The sequence below is a fragment of the Pelobates fuscus genome, chromosome 3 (genome assembly GCF_036172605.1).
Source record: "Pelobates fuscus isolate aPelFus1 chromosome 3, aPelFus1.pri, whole genome shotgun sequence".
In the NCBI taxonomy this organism is placed as follows: Eukaryota; Metazoa; Chordata; class Amphibia; order Anura; family Pelobatidae; genus Pelobates; species Pelobates fuscus.
Window position 1 is genome coordinate 183,152,014 of NC_086319.1, and position 27,686 is coordinate 183,179,699.

General features: G+C 42.5%; 1 protein-coding gene across 1 annotated transcript in view; it reads left to right on the forward strand.

Annotated features, from left to right (window-relative positions):
- PRMT8 (protein arginine methyltransferase 8) overlaps nucleotides 1-27,477 on the forward strand; it is a 276,310-nt gene extending 248,833 nt beyond the window's left edge. Inside the window, exons 9-10 of the mRNA XM_063447793.1 lie at nucleotides 16,573-16,694; nucleotides 27,211-27,477. Coding sequence (XP_063303863.1) covers nucleotides 16,573-16,694; nucleotides 27,211-27,294 — 206 coding nt within the window. The 3' untranslated portion in view covers nucleotides 27,295-27,477. The remainder of the gene's footprint in view (nucleotides 1-16,572; nucleotides 16,695-27,210) is intronic.
- The last annotated feature ends 209 nt before the right edge of the window (nucleotides 27,478-27,686 follow it).

Here is a 27,686-nt window from a genome sequence, read left to right on the forward strand (position 1 = left end):
AGGGCAGGTATATCACCTACACTGTGCATTGGGTAAACCTGCTGACGGCTGCCAAGCATGGAATGCGTGGCTCTGCAGAGGAGTTGGTGACACCGCCACAACTTGCAGGCAGGCCTGCTGCCAACTCCTCTACTCCTCCTACTCCATCCTCTTCCATAACCTCCTCGGCTGAGTCCTCTTCTGCTGCTGCGTCTTGCTCCACATCAACGGCACCCCCCCAGTTCCCCAGGTACTATTCCACATCCCGGATACGGCAGTGTCACGCCGTCTTGGGGTTGACTTGCCTGAAAGCAGAGAGTCACACCGGACCAGCACTCCTGTCTGCCCTGAACGCACAAGTGGATCAGTGGCTGACTCCGCACCAACTGGAGATCGGCAAAGTGACAACGGAAGAAATTTGTTGGCGGCATTGAATTTGGGCAAGTTGACACATGTGCCGTGCATGGCACATGTGTGTAATCTGATCGTACAACGCTTTGTGCATAAGTACCCAGGCTTACAGGACGTCCTGAAGCAGGCCAGGAAGGTGTGTGGCCATTTCAGGCGTTCCTACACGGCCATGGCGCACTTTTCAGATATCCAGCGGCGAAACAACATGCCAGTGAGGCGCTTGATTTGCGACAGCCTGACACATTGGAATTAAACACTCCTAATGTTCGACCGCCTGCTCCAACAAGAAAAAGCCGTTAACGACATTTGTATGACCGGGGTGCTAGGACAGCCTCTGCGGAGCTGGGAATTTTTTTGCCACGTTACTGGACGCTCATGCGCAATGCCTGTAGGCTCATGCGTCCTTTTGAGGAGGTGACAAACCTAGTCAGTCGCACCGAAGGCACCATCAGCGACATCATACCATTTGTTTTTTTCCTGGAGCGTGCCCTGCGAAGAGTGCTGGATCAGGCCATAGATGAGCGTGAAGAGGAAGAGGAAGAGTTGTGGTCACCATCACCACCAGAAACAGCCTTATCAGCATCGCTTGCTGGACCTGCGGCAACGCTGGAAGAGGATTGTGAGGAAGAGGAGTCAGAGGAGGAATGTGGCTTTGAGGAGGAGGAGGAAGACCAACCACAACAGGCATCCTAGGGTGCTCGTTGTCACCTATCTGGTGCCCGTGGTGTTGTATGTGGCTGGGGGTAAGAACATACCTTCAGTGAGATCACTGAGGACGAGGATCGGGACATGAGTAGCTCGGCATCCAACCTTGTGCAAATGGGGTCTTTCATGCTGTCGTGCCTATTGAGGGACCCTCGTATAAAAAGGCTGAAGGAGAACGACCTGTACTGGGTGTCCACGCTACTAGACCCCCGGTATAAGCAGAAAGTGCCTGAAATGTTACCGAATTACCGCAAGTCGGAAAGGATGCAGAAGTTCCAAAATAAATTAAAAAGTATGCTTTGCACAGCGTATAAGGGTGATGTCACAGCACAATGGGAATCGAACAGGGGAAGAGGTGAAAGTAATCCTCCTCCTCCCACAACCATGCCGGCAAGGACAGGACGCTTTACAGACGTGTTGTTGATGGAGGACATGCGGAGCATTTTAAGTCCTACGCATCGCCAGAGCCCTTCAGAGAACGACTCGAACCGACAGGTAGCAGACTACCTCGCCTTAACTGCAGATATCGACACTCTGAGGAGCGATGAACCCCTTGACTACTGGGTGTGCAGGCTTGACCTGTCGCCTGAGCTATCCCAATTTGCAATAGAACTTCTGGCCTGCCCCGCTTCAAGTGTCCTGTCAGAAAGGACCTTCAGTGCAGCAGGAGGTATTGTCACTGAGAAGAGAAGTCGCCTAGGTCAAAAAAGTCTAGATTACGTCACCTTTATTAAGATGAATGAGGGATGGATCCCGAAGGGACTGACAGTGGGCGATACATTCGACTAAAAAAGGCCTGATGAGGGTGACGTAACAGGGATTAAACTGATAAGAATAGTAATACTTAACACACCACTCCTATCTGGTGGCACATTAGATTGCACGCGCAGTGCCCCAAATTTGAAGTAGGAGGACCGATCAAGCATCTTTTTCCATCTCCCGGTTCCTAAAATCGATGCCATATACACATCCCCTGATAGGGGACATAACAGGGATTAAACTGATAAGAATAGTACTACTTAACACACCACTCCTATCTGGTGGCACATTAGATTGCACGCGCAGTGCCCCAAATTTGAAGTAGGAGGACCGACCAAGCATCTTTTTCCATCTCCCGGTTCCTAAAATCAATGCCATATACACGTCCCCTGATAGGGGACGTAACAGGGATTAAACTGATAGGAATAGTACTACTTAACACACCTTATAATAATGCAGAGAGAGGCAATGCAGAGAGAGGAGTCTGAAGAAGAGGAGTCAGAGGAGGAAGGTGGCTTTGAGAAGGTGGAAGACCAAACACAGCAGGCGTCCCAGGGGGCTTGTTGTCACTTTTCGGGGACCCTTGGTGTTGTACGTGGCTGGGTGGAGGAAGAGACCTTCAATGACATCAGTGAGGACAAGGAACGGGACATGGCTAGCTTGGTATCCAACCTTGTGCAAATGGGGAGTTTGCGGTTGTGCAAATGGACTGTTTGCGGTGCGTTAAACGGGGAGTTTGGTCTGTCACTGCGAAGCGGGCGTAACCCTTACACTACCTGATCGATACAACATTATACCTGATGTTTTAAAGCACGTTATTCCAAACAATTTAGGAATGTTAGGTGATTTATGCCCTTTATGCATCAACTATGTAATTTGCCATGGGAGTTTTGCCATGGATCCCCCACCGGCATGCCACAGTCCAGGTGTTAGTCCCCTTGAAACAACTTTTCCATCACTATTGTGGCCAGAAAGAGTCCCTGTGGGTTTTAAAATTTGCCTGCCTATTGAAGTCTATGGCGTTTCGCCCGGTTCGCCCGTTCGCGAACATTTGCGGAAATTCGCGAACGGAAAATGTTATGTTCGCGACATCTCTAATCTTAAATCGTGGTTCCTTGTTTCCTTGGAAACAAGTACCACAACATGTTAATGTAAGGGTTCCTGTGACGAAGTGCCCTTCGCCACTTGTTCTTGGAGAGGCCTGCTTGCCAGCCACTTGCCTTGTGATGATTATTGCCCCTGTGTTAAAACTCTGTTTCTCCCTGTAAAAAGGTTTGTTAAAAAGGTGACTTCCATGGAAAATGTGCCTCTTCCCCTCCCCCTTTTTACTGTCCTGTTGTTCTCTAGCAGGGCATTGTCACAGACACTGCCAGACCAGTTGAAACTGGCTGCTTTGTCTCTCCTCAATCTCTCACCAGCCCTTGCTATTGTTTACCCACATGGCGTTCCAATTGTATTCGTGAGATCTGAGCGCTTTTCGGACATATTCAGCGCTCAGATCCAAGCTACCTGGGGATATGTTGAACATATAGGTTAAACATTGTATTGTATTATAAGAGTTATGTATTTTTATGTGGTTTTTGTAACAGTTTTGACTTAGAGATATTCCCTGTACCTGAAGATAATTCACACTCCCAGACTCAACTGTAAAGGAGGCGGCGTAGGCATCCTTCTCTCCCCTCAATGTACCTTTCAACCAATCATAACTCCCCCTGCCCTATCCTTTTCTTCTTTTGAAGTTCACACTGTCCGCCTATTTAAACCCACTCCTTTAAGAATTGCTATCATCTACCGCCCCCCGGTTATCCTAGACTATTCATTGAGACTATGTAAGCTCATTGAGCAGGGCCCTCAACCCCTCTGTTCCTGTGTGTCCAACTTGTCTGGTTACAACTACATGTCTGTTCGTCCACCCAATTTAAAGCGCTGCGGAATTTGACGGCGCTCTATAAATATCATAATAATAATAATAATTAAGTTACCACACCCACTTGAGCCAATTATCTCCAGGATAGAGGAGAAGATAGACCAGCTGCTTAAATCTTTGGAACTGTTTTGGGCAGGAAAGCCATGCTTGCAGTTGGTCAAATGTGACTTCCATGGAAATCGTGAGCCCCTGCTCTGATCTGGATGATTTTTAGATATGTTGTTCACCCAGATCAGGGCTATCCAGGGATGTATAATTTGTGGGAATATGTGGTGTTTTGGGGGTGTTTTCAGTGTTTTGGGAAAAATTTGTGTTTTCTGCCTGTGAGTAATTAAGTTAGCCCATTGTGTTTGTTAATTGTATCACAGGCAGAGGGGAGGGCTTGTGTGCAGTATTTGGGAGTGTCTAGATGTACAAGTCTGTCCTGGGTGGTAACCTTGTGGGAAAACCTGTATATAAGTGCCAATAAACCCTCAGACTGCTGAGTTCCTGTTTTACCCTTAACATAGAGCCTTGTCTCATGTATGGGGGAAAAGGCTGCATCTACACTGGGGATTTCTATACGCTGTATACTCCCCTGGCTATAATCACTAAGCTCTTTTAAGAGCTTGTTCCTGCTTCGCTCTCTGAAGGAAGAGAGATTCACCCCCTGGAACCTTGTCGTAGGTCCAGGGTGGGTAGGAGATGGTGAGACCCCAACCAAGTTGGGGGCTCGTGGGGTCTGCAGTGCCTATGGTGTCGAGTGGAGCGCTTGGAGCCCTTGGGAAGCACTAGGAGCATCCATCAACGGAGGTACCCAGTCGGGGTGCCAGGCGATCTGTTACAGTTCCTTTTGGGGGAGAGGGAGCTTTTCAATTTGTCAAAATAAATACAGTGTTACGCTATGTGTATCTCTTTGTATCTTTTTAAGGTATTGTAATCACTGTTGCAAATGGTGCATTCCAAGATTGTGGATCCGACGTGTGTGGCAATATTACCCCCTATTAACCACCCAAGGACTTTTGGATATTTCAGTATTTATTTATTTTTAAGTAGTACGTGCTGTGATATATATGCTGCTGATTTGTTTTAAGTAATTTTTTTTACCAACTTTACAAGTGAATATAAAGTTGATTCTACTTCATAGATTATATGTGAATTACCCAGATGGTGAAACAGGGTTTTTCCAATATAGCGCTGACAATTTAATTTAATATATAAGTTTGCAGTTTTCTAATCATCAGGGTTTCTTCCCTTAATACAATAAAAAGTGCAGATTTTTATTTATTTCCATTCCATTTCCATAATCATATTTTTAGTTGGTGTAACACTTGCTCTGAGACACACCTTTCTCACATACCCATATGTGGGAAACACAGACAAGATTCCCATAAAAGGTTAACAATCTCCAACACTATATGTTGGCTTTTCTGTGTGGTTTCTCTGAGCTTCTACCTTAGCAGGCTGGGACTACGCCTGTAAGGTAAGTATTGACAGTGGTGTATCCTGGTTTTGTGCTGCCTTAGGCAGGACAAAACTCAGACACCAAACCCCCCCCCCCGCCACCGACCCCCCTCCCCGCCACCCCACCCCTGCCTTCCAAATACACACATTCACTGACAGACACGCATACACTAGCTAACAGACACACACTCACTCATTAACAGACACACACTAACAGTGTGTTTGTCTGTTAGTGTGTGTGAGTGTGTGTCTGTGTGTGTATGTTAGCGTGAGTGTGTGTCTGTATGTCTGTTAGTGTGTGTGTCTGTGAGTGAGTGTGTGTGTCTAACAGACACACACTCACAGACATACAGACACACACTCACACACTAACAGACACACACACACACTCACACACACTAACATACACACTAAACAACACACTAACAGACACAGACACACACTAACATACACTCACACTAACAGACAAACCACTAACAGACACACACTCACTCACTAACAGACACACACTAACAGACAAACACACACTCACAGACACACACACACACTAACAGACATACAGACACACACACACTAACAGACACACACTCACACACACTAACAGACACACTAAATGACACATTAACAGACACACTAACAGACACAGACACACACTCACACTAACATACACTCACACTAACAGACAAACCACTAACATACACACACACACTCACATTAACAGACACTCACACTAACAGACACACACACTAACAGACATACAGACACACACACTAACAGACACACACACTCACTAACATACACACACACACACACTGACACACACTAACATACACACACTATTTCTTTTAAAGGGGGGGATCTCCTTTTCCCTGAGGGATGCTGGTCAGTCAGGCGGGCGGCGCTGGCGAGGGAGCACTTCCTCTGAGCTCTCTGCTCAGCTCCCTCGCGCACTGCCTGCAGAGTGATACCGGGAGCCGGAAGATGACGTCATCTTCCGGCTCCCGGTATCACTCTGCAGGCGGCGCGCGAGGGAGCTGAGCAGAGAGCTCAGGGGAAGTGCTCCCTCGCAAGCGCCGCCCGATCAGCAGCCCGCCCGGATTGTCAGTTAGCCCCAAGGCTAGCAAGGTATTTGCCTGGGCATTTGGGGGCGGCGTTTTTTGCCGCCCCCTGGAAAATGCCGCCCAAGGCAAATGCCTTGTTTGCCTCGCGGCTAATACGTCCGTGAGTATTGATGTCCTCTCCCATCCTTCGTGAGTACTCTCTCCACCACTCCCCACCTCCATGCATTCAAATTTACCTTTTTTTCACTTTCCCTTCCTTCTGTCCACCTCCCCCACTCCCATACATGGCTCAGATAGAACATGTGCACTGTGAGCTGATCAGATCAGTCCAATCAAATGTTTCTCTGTGAGAAGCTTTTGATTGGACCATAGAGAGTGAATGAGTAAACTAATGACGCAGAATGGAAGAGCAGTGAGGTGGGCTTCATCCACTGCCGGGTTCCAGGTCAGCTTATGCTTATTTTTTCATTTTTTTTTTTTTATTTATAGAAATAAAGTGGGAGGACCAAGTCATTAATTCTCTAATTCTAAAAATGTAGACAAATCATAATTTAAAGCTCTTCAGGTAACTCTTTAACCCCTTAAGTACCAGACAGTTCAGGACCGTCATCGGAAAAATACCCTTGAGGACTAGTGACGGTCCTGTACCGTCATAAAGGTAATATTTACTTACCTGATCACCGCCATTCCCCCGGCGGCGATTGGGATTGTTCCTGATGTGGGGGGAACTGCCTGACAGCCCAGACAGCCCCCCCTTAGCAAATTAGGCCCCCGCGACCATGTGATCGATCTAACAGAGCGGTCATATAGCTGCAATAGGCGTTCGAGTATCTGCATGCAGGGGGACTGCCTGTGTTTACAGGCAGTCTCCCTGCATGTTTAAAAAAAAAAAAATTGTGAATGAATAAAAATATAATTATATGTGTGTGTGTGTATGTATGTATATATATATATATATATATATATATATATATATATATCATACTAGGTGTATTGTTATATTAATAAATATATATATATATATATATATATATATATTAATACTAGGTGTATATATATATAAAATACACTCATAAATATATATATATATATATATATATAATATAATAACTTAATAATAAGTAAGTAAAAATAAATAAACACATAAAAATAATAACATAAAAATGCAAAAAAAGCATGTAAACACTGGGTATTTTTAAACTCAGGACAAGATTTTGAATCGATTTTAGTAGTTTTTTCCATTAGCTTTTGTAGATAAGTAAAAGATTTTTCAGGTAAAAGTAAAAAAACAAATGTGTTTTTTTTTTCAATATGTCACCATATTTTATTTATTTTTTTTAACGTAAATTATATGACATGATACAAATAATGGTATGTAAAGAAAGCCCTTCTAGTCCTGAAAAAAACCCAATATACAACTTGTATGGGAACAGTAAATGAGAGAGAGGAAAATTACAGCTAAACACAAACACCACAAGAGTGTTAAAACAGCTCTGGTCGTTAACATACAACATGGCCAAAACAGTCCGGTCCTGAAGGGGTTAAGTGTTACTCTCTTCTTTTTTTTTTTTTTTAAACGATGGTGTAGAGAATATTTGGAATTGAAACAAAATAAATTAATCAATAAAGAATAGTCCAGCAATCAATATGGTCCATGGGCCATAAATAAATCAAACAAGGATTCATATCAAGAAAAGAAAAAAAATATATAAAAAAAATGGTTCAACAACTTAAACCATAGAGAAAGACTAAAGAGTCAGATTAAAGTGAGGAGAGATGAGTATTAAAGAAGGATAAAAAAAAAAACCTGAAAGACTACTGAAATAATGGCTGTTTTTGAAGACGATGAAAGGAGCAAAATTGCTTGCCAACAAGTACAGAATGTGGCAAGAACCATATAATAATATGGTTTACTAATAAGTAGCTACAAAGTAGCAAGAAATAATTGCCTGGGGTGCCAGACCATATTATGTGGCTCCAAGATGTCATGCAGCCTGACAGTCACGTTTTCCATATCATATATGAAGTGTACTTTATTCAAGAAAGCCATGAACAGGATAGAATATAACTTCCAATGATTTGCAGTATACCGTCTTGCAGTTGTGCAAAGTTTGTTACAGAGACATAATATTTAACTATTGAGTCGAGTCAAAATGCAAAAAACAGACACCTCTTCCCTAACAATTCCTGAAACAAAGAGAGGCGTGGTCAGGAAAGATGTGACTATGTTTGAAGCATGAAGCATTTAAAAAAATATGCAGTAATGTATTTTCCTATATGAAATTGTAATGCCCAGATCATGTTACCATAGAAACTGATATTTTCCTTTCTCCTGTATTTTGTTAGACTGTAACAATATATAGATATTCAACATGGAAGATCTATCCATTGAGTTGTATTTAAAAAGGCTGTTTTAAAGTTTCATTAAAAGAGCACGTCTTTCTTTAAGAAGCCTGCAATAAGCATGAGTTAATCTCTGAGTCTTGTCTTTCACAAAAGGCTTCTATTCTCAGGGACTTTCCTTCCAACTGCAGGTTGCTTACTGTAAACAATTTACAATCCTATCACCACTGGGAAAAAAATCTGTCTCTGTTGCATGTCAGAACAAAAATTAGGGTTATAAAGCAGGGGTGTCATAAGGAGCCCTGGGAGGACAGGTTGTCAATTAGTGAGCATTTTCTCCAGTGACTTGCAGGACTCATGCAGATGTGTGTAGTGGCTCTATGTACTTTCATTAAGGGCTGATACAAACTCCAAGATAAACTTCTTTAGACCTACTGAGAAATTTAATAGAAGATGCCAGTGCCCAAAATCCCATTTCATTAAAGTAACGCATGCAATCCCTCACATTTAGATATGTTTAGTTTGTATCTTGATGATCTGGAGAATAACTCTGTGGTACTAATTAAGAAGGGAATATAAACTCTTGAATTTGAAAGTGATATGAGAAAATCAACTGCAAAGAAACCCACCTTATAAACCACTTATCCTCTTGTATACCAGATACATCTGTGCCTTCATTAACTGTTTGGGCTAGGGGGTTTACAAAGTGCAAATAGAAGAGGAGATAAGTGGCATCCCTGTCTGGTACGGTGACGAATGTCTATTGGGAATGAAAAAACTCTCATAAATTACACCTGAATAGTTGGGTTTCACTACAAGTTTTGGGCTGCTGATCTGAATTTCATTGGAAACCTGAAGTACTACATAATTTTCATACATTGTTGAGTATGCTCAATCCCATGAATTTAGATCTTATCTTCAATTTCAAAAAATTCAAATAATGTTTGAAATAGAAGATGCTGTCACAATTACTTACCTTGCTCCCAGGAACCCTCATGGGGATCTGCAACCTGATCGCTAATCTACCCAGACTTTCAGCAAAATACTTTATTCATTTTCATCTAATGTTTTGGGGTGTGGCTTTAAAGCAGAAGTGCTCTTCTATAGTTAGAGCACTTTATCCTTTACTCATTCCCATATTGTGGTTCTTATTATTGGTCCCTGTAGTACTTACTGTGCCCCTCTGTATTATATTTGGTTTTTGACTCAGCTTGTTTATTGACTATTCTGTCCTCTGGTATCCTTTGACTTGGCTTTTGTCTAACGTTCTCCTGTCTTCTGGGTCACTTGTATTTTGTCTCCTCACTATTCTTATTCAGCCATGTTAAGCCCGGCCACTCTAAAGTCCGGTAATATGTTCCATATTTATTCAAAAAAAAGTTAGACTCTGTGTGTTGGGGTTTATTTAGCATTACAGATGCAATCTCATGCTACTGCAGACATTCATAAATCACTTGACCTTCTGACTGAACCCCTTTGATGGCATCTTTATTAGCCTAAATCCATAACTATATAATTACATGGAAATCACAGACATTCTTTTTTGCAGTGTACGAATACATGTAGCTGTGAACCCAAAGAAATCCATCAGATATCCACAATGTTCCATATTTTGTCAGTACACCTTAAAATCTCTAAATCAGAAGTCCTGGCATTTCCGAGATTGTGACTCACTCTACTATATAAATGGCTGAACTGCTCTGTACACAACTGCTGGCGTCATCCAGGAAGATGCAGACAGGCTTTTAAAAATAATGTCTTCACTGAAATCTATGTGTTTGTATATAGTGCTTTACACTAGTATTGGCATTCAAGGTAAATATGAGCAAAGAAGGCTGTGAAAACTTGTCTTTATTGTTTAAAACTTTTGATCACCAGCTTAAAAAATGCACAAAACACTGTGCTCTCATGAAATTAAACAATTGAAAAAATAACACAGGTTTATTTAAAAAAAAATCTTTGTTAAATACGTGTGGCACAGTTTATCACAGCCTTCATTGCTCATATTTAGGTACCAATATTAGCGCAGGGCATTGTAGAATTAATAGTCACACTCACCCTTGTTGAGTGCAATTTATTTATTGAATTGGACAGTTTTGAATTATCTAGAGCAGTACCCACGTCCTGGAGTTGTGTTGCAAATGAACAGGAAATTAATGTTTGTATTGGTATTTTGTCTTTGTTCCTATTCTAATATCTATCTATCTATCTATCTATAATCTATCTATCTATCTATCTATCTATCTATCTATCTATCTATCATAACTATAAATCTAGACTGGAATGGGGATTAAATGTACATCTTGTAAACTATTATGATAAGCTGTGGGAGAAGTTCTCTATGTAAACCATTGTGAGATGTTCAAGGCATACATTGTTTGGCGCAAACCAGATATTTAAATTTACAATCCCCTGTGTAATGCACGATATGGTGTTCTGTATGATCTGGAGGAGTGAGTAAAACTTGTCTGCATATTTTCATATAAAGCAGCGTGGTCTGGTTGTGTTTTTTTTATTTGGAGTCATTGCTAAGGTGGCATCGTCCTTTATTAATTTACCTTTTGGCATCTGTCTACTACCAAAAGCTATGACATTAATATTTAATGTTTTCATGTATATATATAAGTTGCTTTTTTTCTTAATTAGTTTTTTATGAATATATGAATATATATATATATATATATATATATATATAATCCTTTAAGAGATCCCTCTCTACATATCTCAAAGAGAATGCACGTGGTTGATTATATATTTCCTACCTGTTCTATGTTAAATTTTGTATATATTGTGTATTAATAGTGATGTCGCGAACATAAAATTTTCGGTTCGCGAACGGCGAACGCGAACTTCCGAAAATGTTCGCGAAAGGGGGAACCGGGCGAACCGCCATAGAGTTCAATAGGCAGGCGAATTTTAAAACCCACAGGGACTCTTTCTGGCCAAAATAGTGATGGAAAAGTTGTTTCAAGGGGACTCACACCTGGACTGTGGCATGTCGGAGGGGTATCCATGGCAAAACTCCCATGGAAAATTACATAGTTGATGCATGTCCTCCCCCCCGGCCCCCACCCATGAGCGGTGGGTGGGGGCCCCAGATAAGAATGGTGGGGGGGGACCTACCGTCCTCCCCCCAGCCCCCACCCCTGAGCGCTGGGTGGGGGCCCTAAGAACACAATAAGGGGGGGACCTACTGTCCCCCTCGGCCCCCACCCCTGAGCGGTGGGTGGGGGCCCTAAATAAAGATAGGGGGGACCTTCTGTCCTCCCCCCCGGCCCCCACCCCTGAGCAGTGGGTGGGGGCCCTAGATAAGAATGGTGGGGGGGACCTACCATCCTCCCCCCCGGCCCACACCCCTGAGCGGTGGGTGGGGGCCCTAAAAAAACAATAAGGGGGGTACCTACTGTCCCCCCCGGCCCCCACCCCTGAGCGGTGGGTGGGGACCCTAAAAAAACAATAAGAGGGGGGTACCTACTGTCCTCCCCTTTTGACCCCCACCCCTGAGCGGTGGGTGGGGGCCATAAATAAAGAGAGGGGGGGACCTACTGTCCTCCCCCCGGTCCCACCCCTGAGCAGTGGGTGGGGGCCCTAGATAAGAATGGTGGGGGGGACCTACCGTCTTCCCCCCCAGCCCCCACCCCTGAGCGGTGGGTGGGGGCCCTAAAAAAACAATAAGGGGGGACCTACTGTCCTCCCCCCCGGCTCCCACCCCTGAGCGGTGGGTGGGGGCACTAAATAAAGAGAGGGGGGGAACCTACTGTCCTCCCCCCGGCCCCCACCCGTGAGCAGTGGGTGGGGGCCCTAGATAAGAATGGTGGGGGGGGACCTACCGTCCTCCCCCCCGGCCCCCACCCCTGAGCGGCGGGTGGTGGCCCTAAATGAAAATCCCCCCCATCAAGGTGACTAGGGGTCCCAAGCCCCTAGTCAGACCCCCCCACACCCAAATCAAACTATCCCCTACCTACCCCCCTCACCTTAAAAATAGTGAGGGGGGAATAAAATAACTAACCTGTAAAACAAAATTAAACTTACCATTTGACGTCTTCTTTTTTCTAAAATCTTCATTTTTCAGCCCCCAAAAAAGGCCAAATAAAAAGCCATCATACCCGTCAAACTTAAAATAAAATAAAAAACCTGAGCGCAAAAAAAAAAAACGGCCGAAAAAGAAAAAACCCGAGCGCAAAAAAATAATCCATCTTCACCCATGGAGGGCTCCGCGCAGACTGAGCTACGCAGGGCGGGGGAAGGCTTATTAAGCCTTGCCCCGCCCTTCAATTAGGCTAAGAACACTCTGATTGGTGGGTTTAAGCCAATCAGAGTGCTCTTTGTCATTTTACACAGCGTGGGAAAGTTCTTTGGAATTTTCCCACGCTGTGTAAAATGACACAAAGCACTGTGATTGGATGGCTTGAAAACCATCCAATCACAGTGCTCTGTGTCATTTTACACAGCGTGGGAAAGTTCTTTGGAATTTTCCCACGCTGTGTAAAATGACACAGAGCACTGTGATTGGATGGATTTCAAGCCATCCAATCACAGTGCTCTGTGTCATTTTACACAGTGTGGGAAAGTTCTTTGGAATTTTCCCACTCTGTGTAAAATGAGTGCGCTCGGGTTTTTTATTTTATTTTAAGTTTGACGGGTATGATGGCTTTTTATTTGGCCTTTTTTGGGGCTGAAAAATGAAGATTTTAGAAAAACGAAGACGTCAAATGGTAAGTTTAATTTTTTTTTACAGGTTAGTTATTTTATACCCCCTCACTATTTTTAGGGTGAGGGGGGTAGGTAGGGGATAGTTTGATTTGGGTGGGGGAGGGGTGACTAGGGGCTTGGGACCCCTCGTCACCTTGATTGGTATGGGGGGAATTTTCATTTAGGGCCCCCACCCGCCGCTCAGGGGTGGGGGCCGGGGGGGGAGGACGGTAGGTCCCCCCCATATCTTTATTTAGGGCCCCCATCCACCGCTCAGGGGGGAGGACAGTAGGTCCCTCCCTTATTTTTTTTAGGGCCCCCACCCACTGCTCAGGGGTGGGGGCCGGGGGGAGGATGGTAGGTCCCCCCACCATTTTTATCTAGGGCCCCTACCCACTGCTCAGGGGTTGGGGCTGGGGGGAGGACAGTAGGTCCCCCCCCCTCTCTTTATTTAGGGCCCCCACCCACCGCTCAGGGGTGGGGACCAGGGGGAGGACAGTAGGTCCCCCCCTTATTGTTTTTTTAGAGCCCCTACCCACCGCTTAGGGGTGGGGGCCGGGGGGAGGACGGTAGGTCCCCCCACCATTCTTATCTAGGGCCCCCACCCACTGCTCAGGGATGGGGGGCGGAGGGAGGACAGTAGGTCGTCCCACCCAATCTTTATTTAGGGCCCCCACCCACCGCTCGGGGGGGGGCAGGGGGGAGGACAGTAGGTCCCTCCCCCGTATTGTTTTTTTAGGGCCCCCACCCACCGCTCAGGGGTGGGGGCCGGGGGGGAGGACGGTAGGTCCTCCCCCCACCATTCTTATCTAGGGCCACTGCTCAGGGATGGGGGCCGGGGGGAGGACAGTAGGTCGTCCCCCCCTATCTTTATTTAGGGCCCCCACCCACCGCTCAGGGGTGGGGGCCAGGGGGGGAGGACAGTAGGTGTCCCCCCCTTATTGTTATTTATGAGGCCCCCACCAGCCGCGCAAGGGGGGGGAGGTTATTAGGTTTTTTTTTTACAGTGAGCAGCCACAGGCTGCACACTGCTTACTAGACATGCACCTACTCGCGGTATAGCGAGTAGGGGCATATTATTTACTAATACTAAGTAATCTTTAGGTTACTGGCTATGGGGGGGATAATGTATAATAAACACAGGTTACTGGCTATGGGGGGATAATGTATAATAAACACAGGTTACTGACTATGGAGGGATAATGTATAATAAACACAGGTTACTGACTATGGGGAGGATAATGTATAATAAACACAGGTTACTGGCTATGGGAGGGATAATGTATAATAAACACAGGTTACTGGCTATGGGGGGGATAATGTATAATAAACACAGGTTACTGGCTATGGGGGATAATGTATAATAAACACAATTTACTGGCTATGGGGGGATAATGTATAATAAACACAGGTTACTGGCTATGGGAGGATAATGTATAATAAACACAGGTTACTGGCTATGGGGGGATAATGTATAATAAACACAGGTTACTGGCTATGGGGAGGATAATGTATAATAAGCACAGGTTACTGGCTATGGGAGGGATAATGTATAATAAACACAGGTTACTGGCTATGGGAGGATAATGTATAATAAACACAGGTTACTGGCTACAGGGGATAATGTATAATAAACACAGGTTACTGGCTATGGGGGGATAATGTATCATAAACACAGGTTACTGGCTATGGGAGGATAATGTATAATAAACACAGGTTACTGGCTATGGGGGGATAATGTATAATAAACACAGGTTACTGGCTATGGAGGATAATGTATAATAAACACAAACACAAAAAAAAATAATAAAAAAAAAAAAAATGAATGCAGCTTCAGAATTAATCTAAATTGTACGCTGTCTAGGAGGTGGGAGGGTCTGGGAGGGAGGGTCTGCTGCTGATTGGCTGGAATGTGTCTGCTGACTGTGAGGTACAGGGTCAAAATTTATTCAACGATGACGAATAGGGGGCGGACCGAACATCGCATATGTTCGCCATCCGAGGCGAACGCGAACATGCTATGTTCGCCAGGAACTATTCGCCAGCGAACCGTTCGGGACATCACTATGTATTAATATTGTTTTTGTATTTTATTGTACCCTATTGTATAAATGCAATGTTTTGTGGACCCAGGACATACTGGAAAACAAGCAAAATCTCAATGTATCTTTCCTGGTAAAATATTTTATAAATAAATAAATAATATGGAGACATTAGTAATTATATGCAGTTTCCATTAGTTTTGATGTCGTGGGGGTACAATAAGTATCTGATCCTTAGTCATTAAGCACAACCATCACTTATTGTTTATTATAACTATCATCAATTTTATCAATAACCAGCATTGAACTAACAGTTAGCCTTTAAATCAGGGTTAGGCAACTGTTGTGGACAACATCTTCCCTGCTGATTTGCCAGCATTATGGCTGTAAGCGCCATGGGAGATGTAGTCCACAATATCTGGGGTGTCAAATATTGCATAACCCTGCTCTAAACCATGTATACCATCATGTTGATGTATTTTTATGGACAAATTTTGTGGATACCATTAAAACTGGCAACTATTGAATAGATGCCAAGTTATGTAACTATTTCCAGTTCAAGAGCCTCTTGTGCCTCTTTGCCATCACACTTGTGCCTCTTCCCTTGTATCCCCGTGTCTTCTATTTGTGTATGTCCTTTTGTGGCCCCTATCCATCCATTTCCTCTTACCTTGTGCCCCACCTCACTCAATTCATTTAATTTAATTCCCCCCACTTCACCCAATTACCCTCATGTTGTCTCTTACCCCATCTCACCCAATTTGCTTATCTTCTTTCCCTGAATTGCCTAGTTCCTCTCACCTTGTGTCCCTGGTTGTGACCCACACCTCAATTCTTGTGCCCCCCCCCCTCAAATTCTTACATAATGCTTCCCGAATCACCCACAATTCATTTTCCCTCATCTCGCCTTTACCCCCATGTATTTTAAGCAGCCCACTTGCTGTAGCTACACTGGTGATAATTGTCTTCAATTTAGTGCGGGGTAGGCTGCATGGGGGGCTCCCTAACTAGCAGCACACTTGGCAAGCAGCTGGGCCCTACCTGATGTCTGGCATACCAGTCCACAAATGCTGAAAATGTGTGACCAGTCTACCCCTTGGTCACAGTATTCAGGACTTAATATTACTTTTTATCCCAGATTTATATTGCCCCTATAAACTTCCCTTAAATTCAACAATAGTCTCATGCACATATTCTTTTCTTTCTGCAGCCCCTGATGCCCCATACACACACTGGAAACAAACGGTCTTCTACCTAGAGGATTACTTAACTGTACGGAGAGGAGAAGAACTTTTTGGAACAATTTCTATGAAACCAAATGCAAACAACATTGTAAGATTTAAGTTTTCTTGTTTATATTACTACGATTTATAATTTACGTCAAAAAATAGATGTTTGTAAGTGATAGCTCTGGTATTGTCTTGGCAAATATGGAAAACGTGTTGTTACAGCAGTGTAATCTGGATATGGGAAGTTTAAAACGACATGTCTGTTCTTTTTACCTTAAAAGAACACCCAAGCACCATAACCTCTATATTTTGCTGCAGTGGTTATGGTGTTCTGGCATTCCCCACTGTAAGTAGTCACACCATTGTAGAATGGTTTGACTTCTTACCTGGGGTCTGCTGGAAACTGATTACCACATCCACTTCAGCTTACAGGAGCTAAGTCAGGCAGCGCAGGGCTCAGCTCAGTGGCTGAGAGCGATCAGCTGATCAGTACATAGGAAGCGCTGAGAAGAGACAGGGAGCTTCACCGAGCAAATCCCAGGTAAGAAGTCAAACAGTTCTGAAACTGAACCATAACCACTCCTTTAATCTACACCAGTATTAGATCTTATAGAATATAGTCACAGACGAATGCATGAAAATTATACATTTCTGGCATATTGTAGCATAAGTATGTGTTAAGGAGAAGCGTATGGTAAAAATCACCTGTCTAAACCGAAATTAGTTTACATTCAGTCATGAAATGTTTATGACTGTAAATATTTGTTTATAATCAGGCATACCCTATATGTATATCCTATCAAAATGTAGCCTTCAATCAGATTACTGTCTGGTCCACATGTATTATATTCTATGGTAATAGCTCTCTCACTCCCACTGTTTATTCCTGTGCTCTTCACCAAAATGTGCAGTGAATAAAGTGGTGGGATTCAGCTGTTTTGCACCGGTTTTGACAAACCTGTCATGAATTTGGCTGTGGAGTCATGCCAGTTAAGATGTTGGTTCCCTGTAAAGTGCAGCAGCCCTTCAACACATTTCTCTCTTTTGACTATCTAATAAACTCTGTCCCCCGCCTCGCACCAAGAGTCTGTTTGCTCGCTGTGTAGTCAGGTCTTATAGTTAGTTGCCGGAGGCTAGCTGAACTACTACTCCCGACGTCTAAAATGATGGCGTGCACATCGGCAATCAGTTTTGTTGAGGTGAAAAAAGGGAGAGAATTACATCCCATTACTTGAAAGATGCATTAACTTTTGCTGGAGTGTTTATTGGGTCAATCTTGGTGCCATCATTGGAGACATTGCTGCATGAAGTTTAAGGTGGACCCAGAAGGGGAAAAATACATGAATGGGTGAAAGAGAGACGTGGAAGGAATCGGGGAGAGACATGGGATGGGGGATGAGAAACATGGATGGAATGGGGGTAAGAGACATTGTAAGAAGGGGAGAAAGGCAGGGAAAGAAGGGGGAAAGAGAGATGGAAGAAATTGGGCAACAGAGACATGAAAGGAAGGGAAAAAGAGACAGGAAAGATGGGGGGAGACATGGAAGTGGGGTGCAGTCTGTTGTATTGGGTGCAATATCTAGTGCTGTGGTAAATGATGTGGGTACAATCTGGTATTATGGAAAAGAGCAGTAGGACATGGTGTGAAGAGGAGTGGAGGAGGTGGCATTCAGTAAGGTAATTTAGGTAAAGGAAAGCAAGTGGAAATGTATGTGTACATATAAAATGACCGGGGACGGGGTCAGCAAGGAGTTGCAAACTATTCCTTTGCAGGGCCGGTGCAAGGATTTTTGCCGCCCTAGGCAAAAGTAAAGTTTGCCGCCCCCCCCCATGTGACATCACAATGCCCCACCCATATGATCTGCCATGTTAACTAACGCCAGTGCTGCAGTGCCGCTGTGTTTACATTAAAAGGCCTGCAGGGACAGGCTATAGACACCAGAACCACTACATTAAGCTGCAGTGGTTCTGGGGACTATAGTGTTTCTTTAATGTGAGGTAAATTAGAGATAAGTGCCACGAATAATATGCTAGATTGCCTACTTACAATCAGATGAGGATGGTGATGGGCTCTGGCTGCAGTCTGGCTCCACTGGTCTGGTGTAGAACAGGCTCTCTGGAGGCTGTTTGTAACTGTGGTCACAAAAATTCAATGTTCTGGGAGAACGGGAAGCAGCTCCATTTTTGGGGGGCCCTTTACACCGCTCAAGGTCTGTGTCCCAGGGTCCACCTTCATGTTCCACCAATGAGTTTGTTCACAGGGGGTGGAGTGTGTAGGGGATGTCCTGATATGTGTAAGGAATGCATTGTGTGAATCTGTGTTTGTATGTGTAAGGGCTGCAAGGTGTGTTTCTGTGTATGTACGGGATGCAGTGTGTGCGTCTGTAAGGGGTGCATTGAGTCTGTGTAAGGGGTGCATTGAGTGTGTGTAAGGAATGCATTGTGTGTTTCTGTGTGTGTAAGGGATGCATTGCTTGTGTGTGTGTGTGTGTGTGTCTGTGTGTGTAATGCATTGTGTGTTTTTCTGTGTGTAAGGGGTGCATTGTGTGTGTGTGTGTGATGGGTGTCAATCTCTCCCCCCTCCCTTGTCACTCTCTTCTCCCCCTCTCCCTCCCTTGTCACTCTCTTCTCCCCCTTCCTTTGTCACTCTCTTCTCCCCCCTCCCTTGTCCCTCTCTTCTCCCCCCTCCCTTGTCACTCTCTTCTCCCCTCCCCACTCTTATTCTCCCTTCCTCCCCCATCAATTCCCCTCCCTGTCAATTTCTTTCCGCATCTTTTAATTTCATCCCCCCCTCCCTTTCAATTTATCCCCCCATCCCTTTCAATTTATCCCCACCCCCTTTCAATTCCCCCTCCCTTTCAATTTATCCCCCCTTCCTTTCAATTTATCCCCCCACCATCCCTGTCAATTTATTCCCCCCTCCCTTTCAATTCCCTCCTCCCTTTCAATGTATCCCACCTCCCTTTCAATTTATCCCCCACCCTCCCTGTCAATTTATTCCCCCCCTTTCAATTTATCCCCCCCGCCTTTCAATTTATCCCCCCCACCCTCCCTGTCACTTTATTTCCCCCCCTTTCAATTCCCCCCTCCCTGTCAATTAACCCCCCTCCTTCACAATTAATCCCCCCTTCCCTTACAATTTACCCCCCCTCCTCCCTGTCACTTTATTCCCCCTCCCTTTCAATTCCCCCCTCCCTGTCAATTAATCCTCCCCTCCTCCCTGTCACTTTATTTCCCCCCCTTTCAATTCCCCCTCCCTGTCAATTAATCCCCCCCCTGCCTGTCACGTTATTTCCCTCCCCCTTTCAATTCCCCCCTCCCTGTCAATTAACCCCCCTTACAATTTATCCCCCCTCCTCCCTGTCACTTTATTTCCCCCCCCTTTCAATTCCCCCCTCCCTTACAATTTATCCCCCTACCCTCCCCTACCTCTGTTGTAGCGTGGCCGAACCCTGTATGGTCCGCGGGTACAGGGAGCTTTTGTTTCCTGTACCCGGCCGGACTAAAAGGAAGTGAGAGCGCGAGTTGCAGAAAGGGGTAGGCATACCTGTGAAATGGGTGGGGTGGCCCCTAAAAGGGTGACAAGGCTGTCTGACCGACCGCTGGGCCCTTCAAGGAAGACCAGGAATAGATTTATGTGCATGGTTCTAGTGCCCTCTCCTTTCCTGCATCTTAAAACCTTCAGTCAAATATCAAAATGCGGGAGCGGTCCCCGGGTCCTATTTTTTGGGGGACAGTACCCCAAAATGCAAACCTAATGTAAACCACCTTCATTATGTTCCCAGTGTTTTCTTATACTCTGTTTTAGGTTGTTTTTTTTTTTCAATATAAGAAAAGTCTAGATCTTGTATTAGTCATATTGACATCTGTTCAATACTTTTTTTAAAAAAAGTAATAAAGTTTTCCTATCTTACTGGAGCTTTCTATAGGTGCTTGGGGCACTTAGTATCGTCAGGTAATTTAAACAGTGCTTCTTTATGAACAGAGAAATGCCGGCAGTTTATCAGCTCAGCTGTGTTAATCCCCAGTGGCAGAACTACCATTGATGCTGCCTGGGCCCACAAGCTGGTGGGCCCATCAGGTGGCCCACTTACTTACCAAAGGGGCATGTCTGATCAAAGGCCCTTAAACAGTGTGACTTGGTACCTGTCAGGTCACTTCATCCCAGCTGGCATAGAGCCACACAGGGAGGGCAAGGGGTAGAGAAGGCACAGAGAGGAGGGAGAAGAGCTAAATTAGAGCAACCCTCAGACTCTGATCAACCTCAGTCAGCACCTGAGCACCTCACTGGTGTCCACCCTTCTGCACCAAAACATTATGGAAACAGGAGAGTGACTACAAAAAAATAAATTATGACCTGTGTATGTGTATCTGTTTTTATGTGTCAGTTAGTATATATGTGTCTATCAGTATGTCCGTGTGTGTGTATGTGTGTGTGGCAGTGTATGTGTACATGTACATACATTCTGGTATTCAGACACTACCTACAAATATACCCATGTGATCAAACACCAACACTACATACAAAACAGCCCTGAAGTCAAATGCCAACACCACAAAGAAATATACCCCTTCATTCAAACACCAACACTACACATGCACTACTGTCTTTAAATGGCAACAGTACGTTTGAATGTCAACACTACACACATACACACCTCTACATTCACACACACATACTCAATAAATAAGCATGCTTTCATTCAAACACACAAATACTGATTAAAAATATAACCCTGCAAGTATGGGGGAAAAAAAAGTAGATCCCTAGCTTCTAAAGCTATGTGGGAGTTGTGCCACAGATGGGGATTTACCTTTCTGACCACCTTTGCAACAGAGAGGCCCCCAAAAAGTATTTTGCATCAGGGCCCTCTCCACATTAGTTCTGCCATTGTTAATCTAAGATTCTGAGTACATGCAGCCTTGATTATCTCTAATTTCTTTTCATTAAAAGCATTTTATCTCTTAATTTTTTCTGAGAGTTTAAAAATTGTGATCCATTTCCAAGATGGAAGATAGTCTGGTAATCAAATTTTCCTCACAGCTAAATTTACTATATTGTGGTTTAATGGAAATAATATTATTCTATGGAAATACTGTTTTGATAATATTTTTGTAAAGAGTATTTAATGGGACAGATTTAATTGAATTGATAGTTAGTGATTACATGAGATCACCGAGTTATTATAATTTGTAGGATTGCAGATTATTTGAAATGTCTGCATCTGCATTTCAATTATTATTATAATTTTATTATTTATATAGCGCCAGCAAATTCCGTAGTGCTGTACAATGGGATTATTCTATATTTAAAGAGGCATTGTCACGTTCTGGGGACTTTGCATTTTTAGGCAAGACAATTACTAACAATGTCCGTAAAATGTCCGTAGGCAATGTCCGTAGGCAAGACAATTACTAACAATGTCCATAAAAAACTTGTCAGTAAAAGCAAAAAATTCAAGAAACCACTGTGGTACTCCGCAGATGTGGCCAAAATAGTAAAAAACAAAAAGTTAGCATTTAGTAATTATAAAAAAACCCAGAGTGAGGAAGACAGAATGACCTATAAGATTAGGCAGAAAGAGGCTAAGCAAGTTATAAGAGCTTCCAAATCACACACAGAAGAGAAAATAGCACAGTCAGTAAAAAAGGGGGACAAAACTTTTTTTAGATACATAAATGAGAAAAGAAAAGTAAAACAAGGATTGGTTAGATTAAAAACAAAAGAAGGAAGGTATGTAGATGAGGATAAAGGTCTAGCTGACTGCCTCAATGAATATTTTTGTTCGGTATTTACAGCTGAAAATGAAGGAAAGGGACCTCTGTTAAAAAAAAAAGGATAAATGAGTCATTTATTACATGTGAGTTTACAGAGGAAGAGGTTCTATTTCAACTGTCAAAAGTAAAGACAAATAAGTCAATGGGACCTGATGGAATACACCCAAAGCTATTAAAACAGCTTAGTGGTGTACTAGCAAAACCATTAACAGATTTATTTAACCAATCATTGTTAACAGGAGTAGTCCCAGAAGATTGGAAGTTAGCGAATGTTGTGCCCATTCACAAGAAAGATAATAAGGAGGAGTCGGGCAACTATAGGCCAGTAAGCCTTACTTCAGTAGTGGGGAAAGTGATGGAAACCATGTTAAAGGATAGGATTGTTGAACATCTAAAAACACATGGATTTCAAGATCAGAGACAACATGGGTTTACTTCAGGGAGATCATGCCAAACTAATCTTATTGATTTTTTTGATTGGGTAACTAAAATTATAGATCAGGGTGGTGCAGTAGACATTGCTTACCTAGATTTCAGTAAGGCTTTTGACACTGTTGTACATAGAAGGCTTATTAATAAACTGCAATCTTTGAGTTTGGATTCCAATATTGTTGAATGGGTAAGGCAGTGGCTGAGTGACAGGCAACAGAGGGTTGTAGTCAATGGAGTATATTCGAAGCTTGGGCTTGTCACCAGTGGGGTACCTCAGGGATCTGTACTTGGACCCATTCTCTTTAATATTTTTATTAGTGATATTGCAGAAGGTCTTGATGGTAAGGTGTGTCTTTTTGCGGATGATACTAAGATATGTAAGAGGGTTGATGTTCCAGGAGGGATAAGCCAAATGGCAAATGATTTAGGTAAACTAGAAAAATGGTCAGAGTTGTGGCAACTGACATTTAATGTGGATAAGTGCAAGATAATGCATCTTGGACGTAAAAGTACATAATATTTGATAGAGTCCTAACCTCAACATCTGAGGAAAGGGATTTAGGGGTGATTATTTCTGAGGACTTAAAGCTAGGCAGACAATGTAATAGAGCAGCAGGAAATGCTAGCAGAATGCTTGGTTGTATAGGGAGAGGTATTAGCAGTAGAAAGAAGGAAGTGCTCATGCCATTGTACAGAACACTGGTGAGACCTCACTTGGAGTACTGTACACAGTACTGGAGACCATATCTTCAGAAGGATATTGATACCTTAGAGAGAGTTCAAAGAAGGGCTACTAAACTGGTTCATGGATTGCAGGATAAAACTTACCAGGAAAGGTTAAAGGATCTTAACATGTATAGCTTGGAGGAAAGACGAGACAGGGGGGATATGATAGAAACATTTAAATACATAAAGGGAATCAACACAGTAAAGGAGGAGACTATATTTAAAAGAAGAAAAACTACCACAACCAGAGGACATAGTCTTAAATTAGAGGGACAAAGGTTTAAAAATAATATCAGGAAGTATTACTTTACTGAGAGGGTAGTGGATGCATGGAATAGCCTTCCAGCTGAAGTGGTAGAGGTTAACACAGTAAAGGAGTTTAAGCATGCGTGGGATAGGCATAAGGCTATCCTAACTATAAGATAATGCCAGGGACTAATGAAAGTATTTAGAAAACTGGGCAGACTAGATGGGCCGAATGGTTCTTATCTGCCGTCACATTCTATGTTTCTATGTTTCTATGTCCCCAGCCTGTATAAATCATAATATGCAAATCTACCAGAATATGCAAATTATCAAGTCTTGCTAGTCTGGTAATGCACTGCAAATAACTGTTGCAAGATCTTCACGTCCGACAGATGTCACTATACAGGCTTGCAAGATCGTTAACAACCAACAGGTGGAACTGCACAGGCTCCACAGCAAAATCCACCATGTTGGTAGAGAACATCATTAGGACAGGGGAGTACACAAAACATTTAACAAATAGCAATAATACACACCCTGCATCTATAATGGACACAGGGTGACTTAAACATGAGTCATTCGGAGACATGCATAAAATGTCCATCTTATGCTCCCAGTTATTTGACTAGTGTCACAGTCATGATGGATATTTCATAAAGATTTGATGCATCTTATGAAATACTCATTATGCAGGGGGAGGGGGGGGGGTGAAAGTTATGATTTTATTTTTTCTTAATTTTTTTGTATTATTGTTATTTTTTTCTTTAGAAGACACCAAAAACCAAAGGTAAAATTATTTTCATCTACAGCAAATAAGAGAAAGTCATGGCAAACGTTTCCTCTAACATAGCGTGTTCTGCAAGGTCACAGCTGTGGTTGGTTTTGTCTTAAATATGCCAAAGATAGCTGTGTGCACATGGCTGGGGCAGCTCCAACAGTCTGCTATGTACGGTGCTGTCAGCAGGACTCTTGTCAGATGCAAATCATTCTATGGATACCTGAAAAAATGCCATTGATTTAGTAAGCTGATGTAATCATTATGGCCAATTTCTAGAAAAACATAGAATTCGTGCACACTTTTTTCTGGTTTTGCATAAAAACATATTGATGTTAGTTGTAAAATATCTTGTACATTTTTCACATTTCAGTTTTAAGATTTACAGATTGGTCTACTATTTTTGTTGTTGAACTTAAAGGCAAAGTAAAGTAGAAAAAAATAATGTTTGCATTAAAATATATATGTTTTTAATCTGAGAAATATACTGCATTCCTGGTGTGATCTAGAAAACGGACATTATTTAGTAGAAAACTGACATTATTTAGGCTTCATAAGTCATTATCTATCTATCTATCTATCTATTATTATTATTTTATTATTTATATAGCGCCATCAGATTCCATAGTGCTGTACAATAGGTGGACTAACAGACATGTAATTGTAACCTGCCAGACAACTGAACGTACAGGAACATAGGTGGTGGAGGGCCCTGCCCAATGAGCTTACATTCTATCTATCTATCTATCTATCTATCTATATCAATATATGCATATATGCATATAATATGCTGTCTTAACCCCTTGAGGACAAAACTTCTGAAATAAAAGGTAATCATGACAGAATATTTCCGTCATGTGTCCTTAAGGGGTTAATGCACTTTTTAGGATAAACCAGTTTAATTGCAATACAAGTGTCAAGCTGAATAAAAAAAATAATTAATAATAAGCATTAATGAATACTCCACGTGTTAAAAGGCCAGACTTGCATCTAATTTGCCTTTAGATAAATCCTGTGGGTTATGTAGTTCCAGGCAGAAAAGAATTGTGGCCAAATGAAATGTTCTATATGGAACATAACCAAATCAATGGTTAGCTCGTTATTGCAGTGAGCACTGTTATCCTGACAGTTATACGAGAACTTTACAAATGGCTATGTAACAGGTATCCATGGAAAGTTCAGAGGCAGAATAAAAACTGTCCCAGTGGATTTATTAGAAACTTGACTAATGTGACCCCATTTACACATCTTCACCCTCTTTCATCTTAATTCTTTATCTGCTATGCTTGATTTCTATCCCAACCTTTCAAAGCCCCATTTCCTAATCACTTTATGTCAGTCCCTTTTGCCTATTAAATGTTCCCAGCTCACCACAAATGTTTAATATAGCATGATTATGGGCATGCTGAACAAAACCCAAAAATGGAATTTAATATAGAATACAATACAGAATGCAATAAATCCAGACATGTTATATAGACTTCATTCCAAAGTGTGAGGCTCCTTTTACTGTGAAGTCACTATTACAGATGACATGTGTCCAGTCAAATGCGTATCAATTATAGAGAACATTTGGGCCCACCAAGAATTCTTCTCATAGAGAACCAATTTACGATACACATGCACTCCCTCCTAACATAGATCGATGGGAGTTTCACTTGTCATATTGTTTAACCCAACACATCTTTTGGGTTATCGCATATCTCTTACATCATTTAAATTCACCTGCATGGGGCCTTCAGGGGGAATTAACCTAACAAGTTAATCAATGTTATTGATATATTTTTCTATTAATGTCTACTCAATAGATATAAATCTTAGTGCACATAGCCTGTTTGCTTAAATGGACTGGCCAAATATAAAAATAAAAATAAAAAGCTTAGTAGATGTACCCTAAATGAAAACTTGTATGCATTTAATTATGCATTTTTCACTGGGGGTACATTTTGGGTACAGAGCATACACAGTTAATTTCTATCTATAAATACATTGTTATCGCTCGTCCTTGTATACACTAGATGTTTTACATTCTTATCAACTGTTCTATTAATTTTATTTATATTTTTCTGTAACAAAAAAAATTATATAGAGTCAACATCTATGAAGTCCTGTTCAATTATCTATTCACCCCTAGATTAAGCCTTAATTATCTAAAATGGAATTCCTGCTTTAGCCCCCTTCTCACAGTATTGGCTGTACCCCCTTATGGTGATCTTGATATACACTTGTAGGAGGCTGCATGTTAGGGTGTCTTGTGGAATAAAAATAAATAACATATTTCCCTACTTTCCTGGTACATTAATCATGTGATTGGTCTATTTTTAACCCCTTAATGACACATGATGGAAATATTCCGTCATGATTCCATTTTATTCCAGAAGTTGTGTCCTTAGGGGGTTAATAATCCAATCTTGCATCGGGGGGCAATAACAATTATCTTCTGGCAGTCACGGAACTGCAGACAATATAACTGGCCATTTGGCCAAACATCATTTAAGCTATAGTCTCCGCTGGCTGCAGTTCCATGTGTCATCTACTTTTTATAGTCCACCTTACAGTCATAAGCATGTTGGCACCTGTAACAAAACGTGTAAACAAACTCCATTACAGGAAGACGAGGGTTAAACATTTTTGTATGCTAATATTATTTTGTTCATTACAGCGAGATCTGGATTTCACAGTAGAATTGGATTTCAAGGGCCAGCTATGTGAAGCTTCTATGTCTCATGACTACAAAATGCGTTAAGAAGACAGCACGCAACGCTTTATTAGCCCTCTCTACCTGGTATACTTGAAGTCAACAGTTCTCCCCCCAGGACTGCAAATTGGTCGCTTAGAAAGTCAATTCAGAATGCTGGTAATTAGTAGTGCTGGTAAAATAAGGAAGAGATTAAATGAATTCATTAAAATTTACTCTGAAATATTTACGTTGGTGGAAATAACTAATAAAGGAAATTAGCAAACATCCTGTGTTAAGTGGTTAATTATAAGGTGAAATAAAGATGAACGACAGAGAGAATGAATTGCTTAGGGAAACCTGAGAAGTCAGAGGAGATGCAGTACTTAAGAGGAAGAAAATGGCATGTTGTATCAAATCTTTAAATTGCATGTTACAAGTAAAATCAGAGATTTTAGACA